The sequence below is a fragment of the Stylophora pistillata genome, chromosome 4, assembly GCF_964205215.1.
Source record: "Stylophora pistillata chromosome 4, jaStyPist1.2, whole genome shotgun sequence".
NCBI lineage: Eukaryota > Metazoa > Cnidaria > Anthozoa > Scleractinia > Pocilloporidae > Stylophora > Stylophora pistillata.
The window spans coordinates 6,962,750-6,973,777 of record NC_142522.1 but is presented as its reverse complement, the minus strand read 5'-3'; the positions used below and the strand labels follow the sequence as shown (position 1 = coordinate 6,973,777).

General features: G+C 38.5%; 1 protein-coding gene across 1 annotated transcript; it reads left to right on the top strand.

Annotated features, from left to right (window-relative positions):
- Positions 1–7,735: 7,735 nt before the first annotated feature.
- Positions 7,736–10,939, top strand: LOC111320405 (uncharacterized). Its single transcript, XM_088758532.1, has 3 exons — positions 7,736–7,792; positions 9,407–9,502; positions 10,003–10,939. The coding sequence occupies exons 2-3, from the start codon at positions 9,451–9,453 to the stop codon at positions 10,875–10,877; spliced, it is 927 nt and encodes a 308-aa protein (XP_088614658.1). The 5' UTR covers positions 7,736–7,792; positions 9,407–9,450; the 3' UTR covers positions 10,878–10,939.
- The last annotated feature ends 89 nt before the right edge of the window (positions 10,940–11,028 follow it).

Here is an 11,028-nt window from a genome sequence, read left to right as displayed (position 1 = left end):
ATGATCAGATTCTAAAGCCATAATTGCATGATCCTGCTTTTCACAGAAAGCATGATTATACCAATTAAGAGGAAAGATGAGATTCAAAACGCATGGCGTGTCTCAATCATCATAAACGCCAGAGCCTGTGGAACGATACTGGTATGAGCAGGAATCTGCGAAGAGCGTTCAAGAGCTTTAAAAGAGAAAAGCTTTTTTTTTCAGAAACAATAACTAATTCCAGTTTTCTGGAAAGCTGATTAGGAGATTTGTTCAAAGACAGACAAGATTTCAGAGGTGCTATCTATTTTCGTAAAACTATAGCTTTACAACCATTTGATGTGAATTTTACGAGCTAGAGGACCGAAATAAATTGCTTAGCAATCAGATTAATTCAACACTTTTAAGTGTTTAAACACTTAAAAGCAATTAAAATTGCTTCGCAAACGAAGCCGGCATGCTATGGTAACAGATTGTCTACCCTTATCATTATCTATGCCACATCATGCTCGTAATTGAATCGTGCTCGAAGCTTTATATGGAAATCACTGTTGATTCCAGTTTTCTGGAAAACTGATAGAGAAATTGTTCAAAGACAGACATGATGTTAAAGACGACAAACATTTGCGTCTAAATGTTTCTTTATAAAAATTTGCTTTGAATTTTCATGGTAATAAACTGGCCATCCAGTTCAAAGTAGGTTTTTTAAAATGACATAGTTCGAAAATAACAGAGATAAAAAAAATTTTATGTCGGGAAAAATGCAGTCTTTAATGCTGTAGGCTTAATTAAAAAAAAAAAAATTAAAGACTGCACTGATGTTTTTCAAGGGAAAAAGTGACGCCTGCCAAGTGAAAGTGTCCCTCATAAATATATAATGTGCTTCAAGCAATATAACATTTAATTACCCAAACAAATGAATATTGAAATATCATATTTCAGTCGTAGAGGATCGAAATATAGTGCTAAGCCATAATAAATTTCTTTATTGTTTCCCAAATGTTCGCCTGTAAATCCAGTGCTTTCGTAATGAAGTTCAATAAACACCATTTTATTACACGACTCGGGCAGTCGGAGGGCCAATAACTAAAATCAACCAATCGAAATGCTCTATTGTCGGTCAATATTCTCTCAGTATTGGACTGGGCACTGTCCCGAATGGTCCCGAATGATACCGCACTTGTGTCCCTTTGAACTTCAGTCGTATAATAAATCTCTTATTAACCAAGCTTGCTCGGGACCGTACTGGAAGAATATCGGCCCTCGGTCTTTTTTGTACGGACCTCGCTGCGCTCGGTCCGTACAGTCAAGACCTCGAGCCGATATTCTCCCAGTACGGCCCTCGCGCTTGGTTAATAAGATATATTTAATTTTAAGATTTTCAGATAGGAATTTTAAAAAAGTCAGTTTCATAACAAAAATTAAAAAAAAAAAGTTATTTTGTCTTTAGGAAGAGTTAATCGAGGAAAGAATCTCTGACAGCTGAGCTGTTTTTAAAATTCCTTTTTCCTTTTTCTTAAGTAATGCTTCCTCCCAGTAAGAGTTATTTCCGGTTGTTACGTCTTCAACGAACCGATTGACCAATTACCGAGCAAGTTCTGGGTGATTGTGTTCTGTACTTGTGTTCTGTACTATCTCACACAACCAATCGGATTCAAAGAGCATTCTGTCCAAGAGAAGATGCAGTTTTATCGCTGGGTAACATCTTTTTTTCACTCGGGTATTCACCATTACAATCGCTTACACGTTTCCCCCAATATTTATGCAATTTGCGTTGCAATATAACTACCGAAAGACACTTTCACATGAGAAGAGTTTTCATTCTAGCAGGTGCTACAAGCTGAACATTATAGAAATGAAGATCCTGGCTTTTCTCCTGGAAGCATCCTTTTTGCCCTTATGTGGTGGTAAGTAAGTATTTCAATATCCCTCAACTTAGACTGTAGAAAGCAGGTTACGAAATTGTTGATTTAACTGTTCTAAGTAAAGGAGGGAAAAAGCAACTTTTAAATGAAGAGAAAAGTAAGTATGAGTGGTAAAAAAGGAACCATTCACAAGTTCATGATAAGAGCGTAGCTTTAATATCTGCGTGGGAAGGCCAAATAAGTACAATAATGAGATTTGATGGGCACGGCATTTCTTGGAGTGAAGAAAGCAGGGTATAACATCGTTGATCTAGCCGTTCCTGGTAAGGTCCTCTCTAAAAGTGTACTTGGAGGGAAAACACAACTATTTCAAGCTTTGCCTTCAGGAATTGAGTTCAATTATAGTAACAAGGATCAAAAAGGGAATCATTCATGAGTGCAAAGTTTTCAATTTGCCTTAGGAAGTCATATAAGTACGTGACTATTTAAAAATGGTGGAGACAGTATTTCATACCCTTCTTCGTCTTTACTCTAAGCAGGTCGTATTCGCATCAAGCGTGCAGAAATGCAAGATGACTAATGCAGAGCTACTGGAAGCCGCCACTTGCGAGACACATACTCTAATGGAAATCCTCTACGAGTCATCTCGCCAGCCAAGAGGATGAGAGGGATTCTTTAACCGAGAAGAAGTCGCCTCCAAAGCGACTCCAAGAATGAAGGACTTGGACTGAATCCCAAGATAGGCTGGATTTTTTAGAGCCTTTCACATGGTTCCGCCCGATCAAGGCAAAGCCATTGGCATGGGTAAAGATCCAGCTCCTCAATCCGGACTAGCAACCGGGCTCTCTTTTAGTCTGGATCCCACAGTGCATACCTGGGAGGTCCAAAGTGTCTTATGAGTGATCCTCGAGGCTCGAAACGAGGGGTACTGCGTCAACCCTTCTGTTGGTATTTTGGAAAGCTGGGATAAGTAAGGCGTCCTCTTGGTTAACAAAGTATTGACCCTGGTTCAAAATAAAATTGGCTCCCACATACATACCACTTTGGAGAGGTTTCAGCAGGGAAATAGTGAAGTATATCAGTGAAGAAACAAATTCATCTATCTGGATTAATAATAATAATAACATCAATTTCTATAGCGCATTTTCATGCAATGTTCTAATGCGCTTTACAACACTGTGGATTCTCTGGGGCAGCCAAGCTAAATCTTTAGAGAAAAAAATTGACAAGAGCAAGCATTACATCGGAAAAGGGGGTCACCCATCTCCAAGGGCACCCAGCAGTAAATTATTCTGCCAAAATTACTTCAGCGAATGGCTGTTGCGAAAAAGCGTGGTACCATCGACTGGAACTTAGTTCCTTTACCTTGCAAGAAGCACGCAAGTCGCCTATACGAAAGATAGTACTCAGATCCAGGATATTACAACGGCTACGACTGGGAAATGCAGCCATGCCCTGCATTCCATGAGAATGAATAAAATTAGATATATTTCATGAGTAAAATTAAATCAGTAGCAGGTCTTCATTACTGAAAATGTCGGATTTTATGTGTTGGGGAATTAAAGGGAAATGAGAAACAACTATGTGTAATCCAAAGCTCCAAAGCCTTACATGTTAAAGCAATAGACAATAAAATCTCACCCGTGCTGTGTGATTTCAAAAAAGTTTAAAACGGAGAAGTTTAACATGTCCTTGCATCGATAATTATGCTTACCTGATGGCAATGCCTTGATCCCCAATTATAACTGCTGAAGTGAGGCGCTCAAGAAAAGGTCCGGGTAAGAGCGGTGCGGTCGATTTCATTTAAAACATGGATTTCGCTCATTTCTTGTGTTTCAAGACGTTCCTTTACCTATACTCTCAAGTTTTTTTTTTCTAAAGTTTTACGGAAGTGAGAGTTAATTCAAGCAAACGCTTTTCAAGAGGCAAGTTTGCGATTCAACTTAGAAAAGACTGAGAAACTCAGTTCTAGGTGGTAAAAATGTTTGTATTTTGATATTTTATATTTTTAGGTGTTTTGCATATTCGTTAAGAACGCAAGCGTCCCTTTGGGTTTCTTGTTAATTAACCTCCTTTGTTTTCTTTCGCGTCTTGTTTTTGTCGTGTTGGACAGTTTTATTTGCATATTGTTATATATCGACGTAAACTCGAATACTCGGCAGCTTTTTGTGAGCTCAACCGAACAAAATGTTAGTTTTTTCCTTACGCCTTTTTCTAGTCCCTAAAGTTACATTCTTCCTGTAACTATTCGCTGAGTTTTTGGTTTATCGTTGTCTGTATGTAACGAACGCACCAGTAACATTTCTCAATGGTTACCTGAACCATTCTTTTCTTGACCAGTGCTTCTGAAACGAAATAAATTACACTAAATCTAGCTACCTACGATAAATGAAAACAAACGAGATAAACCCGGCGAAATGAAAGCTTAAACATACCTGACGGTTTGGATCTTTAAAGGGACACGAGACGTAGCTCACAAACATACAACGTCAAACTACACTAGTGAACCTTTTCGCGCGAAAACTAAAATATATACTGACGCGAGGGAACTAAACCCTACTATGTGGATGGACTGCTGGCCCTCAAAATTTGTTTTAACATTGTACTTTATCATTTCTTAGTCGCCTTTATTTATCTCTGTTTATAATTTGTTTATTTTTTCAGTTACCTTGACCTAGATTTTGTATGTTGTTTTATTAAAGTCATGTTTGAAAGTCACGGCTGTGAATATGAGTGATTAGCCGGCGTTCGCGACGACATCAGTTCAAAAGAAAAAGTAATTGCATCGACGCCAAGTCTGTCATGGAGCCTACCTTTGTGAACACCGAGTTTCAATAAAGTTAATGTGAAAGCTTGAATACACCTCTATCGAAAGAGTCCAGCACGCGAGTACCTCTCGAATTTATTCTGCCAGTTAGATGTTTTGTTTCGCCACGTCTTCGTTGCCGTCGTGGTTTGCTTGAGATCCCTAATAAATCCTGAATTTCGCCCGTCGATTCTATACTAGAAAATCGACTGCCACCAAAGTTTTCATTTAAAAGTGGCGTGCGAATCGCAAATACAACTGTTTTATGTTTAACGCAACATTGCAGCGAATTTTTTTATGATATATATTGGGATCGACACTGAGAATGGCGACACAAAGCTTGGTCAGAAAGCGACCGCCACATTTATCTCAAGAACTTAACCTCTTATCAGTCGCCGAATAAAAACGGCACAGTTCACTGGCACAAGGCTGGCAGTTAGGGAAGGGGCGAAGGGAGGGTTTCTTAGTATGAATGTGAAGCAAGTTGTAAAATGCCTTCCCTTATTTTCTTGCTATTGGCAATGGATGACAAGCTCTGTTTTGAGCCTGCTTTGAACAGCTGAATGCATGGGTGCTGTAGGTCATCGTGATGACCCAAGCCGTAAATATCTCTATTTCTAGGAGAAATTTTTGGAAAAGTCTACATACATACATACATACATACATACATGGTTTATTTGATAAAGCAGGTTACTAGGTAGGCAAGACTAAAGTCCTGATGTGGACCTGCTAACTAATTTAAAACTTTACACTTAATTAAGAAATAGAAATATGTACATATATATAGAAGTTACTGGCATTACAATAATTAGTTCAAAAATATGTATAAATATCGTCCTTATTTGTTATTGATGAAGATTCCTTTGAATAAGATATACTGCTCAAGATCGGTTTGTTTTTCTTTACGAGGTGTAATTACGAGGTGTAACATACATTGTAGGCATTTAAGACGAAAGTTATAAACGCATCAATGATTCACACAAAAAAAATTTGCCTGCCGGTGTGGACTAGAATGAAGATTCAGAGTTCTCCACTACTTTTCTTACCCAACAGGAGAAAATCGTGAAATTAAGAATAGTGGCAAAAAATTGTCTAAGGTTATGCACTGTGTAATTTTATCTCTATTATTGGAAGCCGATATGGCTGACAATGCGGATAGCAAGATAATACAAATCATGTGCTCTGACTGACTACTTGAGTGTACCCGCTTCTATTCCGCAGAAATTAAAGAGCTTGAAGTTTTATGGGTTGAGTATTTTGTAACTTTTATACGTTTTGTTTGAAGAAATATATTTTTCAAACAATTTTTATGGTAATAATTCCCAAGATGCGATGTGCCTTGCGAGTGTTTTTGAAAGTTTCAAACACATGATGAATTCTATGGCAGTTAAGCTTGCAAGGGCAACTGATATCTGGATATTGGCCTCATTCTTTCAATGTTCTTTTACGGTCATCAATCTTGTCTTGGTTCATAAAATGGAGCCGACCTCTACTATATTGAAACCCAACATGGCATCTATGTCAATGGAGTGATACTCAAACAAAAGATTATTGTAAGAGGCCTTTGGTTTACTTTTTTGTTTTTCTTTATCTTTTTTGTCATTTTTAATGCGAAGGCTTTGAAATAACTTTTCATTGCGCTAGGAATTTATTTCGAGTTATGTTTAACACATGAAGAAATAAAGCAATATATTTTCGTACTTTTACCTACACGTTCAGAGTATATCCTTTTAGGTAGCTCTATCATAAAACCTGTGATAAGCGTGTTCTTTCATTTGAGCTTGAAGGAAGTTTGGTAAAGTAAGACTCAATCATTTATGAAATAGACATAGGCTATAACACCTGTGTGAATTTTCTCACATATTATTTCAAAAGATTGAATAGGTCTAACCAACAAAGACTTGGTTGCCACAGACAACAGAACAAGAACGGAACGAGCTAGATGTGTTTTCGCTAATGTGATTATAAATTTGATACCGCGCCTCTTAAGAAAACATTCGCTCTTAGCATGACATTCGCTTAACAAAGGCGTTCTGGTAATGTTGCCAAAAGGTCAGATAACAGTTGAATGGTCTCGCTTTTAGAGATGAAAGAATATTTCGAGAACTGTCCATCACGACTATCCGACTTTTAAAATTCTTTAATGATAGAGAACAAAAGCATAGTCATAGAAAAAACAAATTTAGATCAGCTCCGACAATTATTTTCCAAACTAATTACCTTTCGTCATTGTTCTGATCAAAGAAAGACAGAATGTCTCTCTAGTAAAAATAATGTTTTAGATAATCTTTCCAGACTTCAACTAGTTTTAGAAATAATTCAGTTATTTTTCCACCAGTAAAAAGTTAGGTGTAGTGGTCATTCGTAAAGAGAGAGGAATTTCTCTTAACAATCTGCCCTAGTAACATAGATATTAGGAACCTTAAGCAAACCACGACGGCGACGGCAACTAGGACGTGGCAAAACAAAAGATTTAATGGGTAGAACAATAGCCAGTACATGCATTTTAAAACTTTGTACATTTGTCAGCCGTCCTCAAAAGTCTGCAAATGGAAACTACAACTGCAAATTATTTTAATTTCCATTTGGGACTCAAATATGCTTATATACGTTATGCTGAAGTCGAGGTGTGGCGCCGTAAGAGGCAGTAAAGACATACAGCCATTTTCGAAATTCTAACTTAAAATAGAAATTAATTTTTTTAATCGACGTCTTCCTTCGCGTTTTCGTCCTGACTGGGTAAGGTCCCTATTACTTTTCCTTTTGATTAGACAGTCCTCGCGCTAAACAGTTTTTTATGGTGCTTGAGCTGGTTTTAACAAAGTATGTCAGATAAAAATGTCGGCCGTAAATCTCTCTTAGTTGTGTTTCTGAAAGCATAGCCCCGACATTCGTTTTTGATCGACGTACAAATTACAAATGTCAGGAGAGTCTAGCAATAGAAGATATCAGTTGAGTGAAACACGTGCTTACTACATCGCCATTGGTTAAAAATATTTCATGTGTGCTTTCTTATCCAATCACGCTTCAGCATCCATCCAGTTTCGCCCATACACGTGGAAAAGATATTCATAGAAATCAGTTAAAAAGGGAAATAGCTTGCTTTTTGATCCATTCTCACTGGAGGTTTTAAAAGAAGAAGGTAAGATCTCTTTCATACTCCTTTCTCTGACTTAGTTTTGCTTTAGGATTTCGATGTTTTGGGGCTATAGTTTTAGCATAACAGAAACAACTGCGACTCAAGACTCATCCAAAGATGATGTTTGGGTATTTTTCCTTTTGATATAAAAAACAACACCATTTACTGCATGCACCCAACTCATATAATCTGTGCACAAATTATGGACAAGAAATTAACTAGCACCCAGTGCCGACCCCTTCCAACTCGAATTCTAAGAGGAAGAGAAAAAGAAAAAAATTCGTCGGTTGCTTTACCTCACAAGCGAGTATGGCAAAATAATCAAATATTCAGCTACTTTGCTTCTTTCGAAACGTGCTCTGTTCACGTCAACTTGAATGTCCTTTCGTTCTATTGTCTGCTACACTCCCCTTCCTCGCTAGCTCCACTTTCTTTCCCCGTGTTTGCGAAGTTGATAAGCGGGCGAGGAGGATCCCTTGGCGCCTTTCTTGTTTTATTGACTCAAAAAACTTGAAGTTTTCAAAGAAATGACTAGCTAAAGCTACATTGGCGCACTATTACAGCTTAAACTGATAGACAAAGGGTTTGTCGGAAAGTCAGAAGTTTCTTATAAATTTTCATAGCCTTCGTTATCGGTTCCACCCTATAGAGCCGCAATTTTATTCCATTTCTTATTCTTTTTTGATAACCTTTCGAAGTAGAAGATTTTAAAGGGAGCTGCTCCGAAGTACCTTGGATTGGTCTTCTTTTTTATGTGAACGAAGAACACTTACCATCTAAGAACACGTAACACCTGACGGCCCTAAAAAGAGCACTGTCTGCAAATTCTTTCCAGCCCTCCCCATTCTCTCCAGCCCTCCCTTGACGTATGGTGACAGGAATATCTATATAACGTCCTCCATAAAGGCCATACGGAACTTTACTAATTGTACGAGTATCCGTCCGTTCACTCATATCAAATTTGATAAAAAAACCTTTGCAGTCTGATATCGTTTTTTAAGAGACTGCCACTGCTCGATCCCGTTTCTACATGCAAAGGAGAACATTTACCACGAAGAAGTATTTGGTCAGCCCAAACAGATAATAATTAATTCTGGGGAGCGGTTTTTTTTGTGTATCTTTAATAACATATCATAATTAGCAGAAGGCCCTTTTTTAAACGGTGCTGTTAGGCCAAGCTTTTGCGATAAACCTTGCGGGTACTTTAAGAGAAATTCAGGTTATTGTTTAAGAAAAATAGAAAAAATAAGTCACACGTAAGATCTTGTAGAAATAAATTACATATTTCTTTGGAAACACAAAGGCAGCTGGCGCGTACACTTAAAAGAGATATTATAATAATTATCATAATAGTAGTAATGTTATCAAAAAAAAAAATTAAAATTTTCTCCCTGAGGGTTCTTTTTATATTATTTGCGAAACGCATTTTTCAATGAGTCGGGTAGCGCAACAAACAAATACTTCGTGTGTAATTTTACTTTTTTGTTAGATGCGTGCTTTGTTATTTACTTAGAATTTGAAACAACCAAATGATAGTTAAATCAGAAGAGCTCCCTCCTTTGACTTGTGATGAACTTGCAATATTGTTAACGTTTCCTTTCAATGACGTTTTTTAAGTTGTTTTACGTGGGAAAAGTCTGGCTTTGTGTTCATTTGAAGAGATGAAGTCCATTGCTCTCGCCGTGATACTTTTTATTTTGGTCAAGTGTGATGGTAAGTGATAAACTATCCAATTTTTACTCATCTTTAACCTGATATTTATGGTAATGTGACCGAGATAGCGGTAATAAATGACTGTCAATTCGAAGAAGTAGCTCATTTCTCTTTCTGTGGTTTTGTACGGTGAGTCACGCTCAAAGTTAGTCTATATGCCCAACACAGCTGTAGGAACAAAAGTTTTATTAGGCTACTAGCGTTTTTCGCCTTTGGATGAAAATAACTCTGTCACTGTCAGCGTTGATGTCGTCAATGTTTTTTTTTTCCCAGGGAAAGCACTCCGCCACCCCCTACCCCCTCCCCCTTCCCCCTCCTCAAATCCTAGAAGTCTGACGGCCCCTTGAATATGTTCGGGTTTGCGATTTTTCTGAAGAGCCAGAAAACCAGATGGTGTAGGTCACTAATCAATCGCCTTTGCTCGCTCGGGAACAAGAGTAGGAAAGGAAGGCACCCGTGAGACAATAAAACTACGTGAAAATGATCCTTATCATTTACAGGTGGAAAACATAAAGCTGTCATGGATTCGCATTATGAGGACTGTGAAGAACTACTCGAGACCGCAACATACGAAACCTACACTCTGACGGAGATACTCTACACCGCCAACTGTAAGCCCCCTGGATGGGAGGATTTCTTTGATCGTGCAGACGTCGTGCAAATGATGGAAGTCATCTCTCAGCAAATCCAGCAAGACTCTCACCTTGGAATTAACCCGGATATTGGAAACGTCTTTAGAGCGTTTAATATGGTTTCACCTGACAAACTCAGGGCAGTGATTGTGGGACAAGATCCAGCTCCCCAGCCGGGACTAGCAACAGGCCTCGCTTTTAGTCTGGACCCCTCGGTCGACCCTTCCGAGGTCCCCAGTGTGCAGAGAGTGATACTCGAGGCTCGCAACGGGGGATACTGTGTTAATACTTCAGATGGGGTTTTGATTAAGTGGGCTGAGGAAGGCGTCCTTCTGCTCAACACAGCGTTGACACTAATCCAAAACGATATAGGTTCTCACATTGACCTTTGGAAGAATTTCACCCAAGCAGCCATTGATTACACCAACGATAACACCAGTCCATCGGTCTGGATTCTCTGGGGATCCCACGCAAAAGCCTTTGAAAGTAGCATCGATAAGAGGAAGCACTACATTCTGAAGGGGGGCCACCCTTCACCAAATGCCGATGGAAAGTACTTTTTCTGTCATAATTATTTTGCATGTGCTAGTGAGTGGCTGTGTAAGAAAGGGCGTGGCATGATAGATTGGAACCTACTTCCTCTACCTTGCCAAAAGCATGCAAGCCGTCTTTACCACAGGATCTATGAAGACCCAGGTTATTCCGATGGAGACCTTTGTGAAATGTGGTATTGTCCTTATTAAGCAAGAAATATGAGCTAATAAGCTTGAGGTTCAAATAAAGAAAGATACATGATGTTCAATAATGTGTGTTATCTTTTCTGAGATTTGTGCGTGGCAGAGAATTAGACACAAAGGAATTTAATGCGGCTTTTTATTATTGAATTCCATTGGT

Excerpts from the sequence above, each read along its gene's own strand:
- LOC111320405 (XM_088758532.1), top strand. The coding sequence starts at position 9,451 with ATGAAGTCCATTGCTCTCGCCGTGATACTTTTTATTTTGGTCAAGTGT. Across the intron at positions 9,503-10,002 it reads TATTTTGGTCAAGTGTGATG|GTGGAAAACATAAAGCTGTC; the intron begins GTAAGTGATAAA and ends TATCATTTACAG.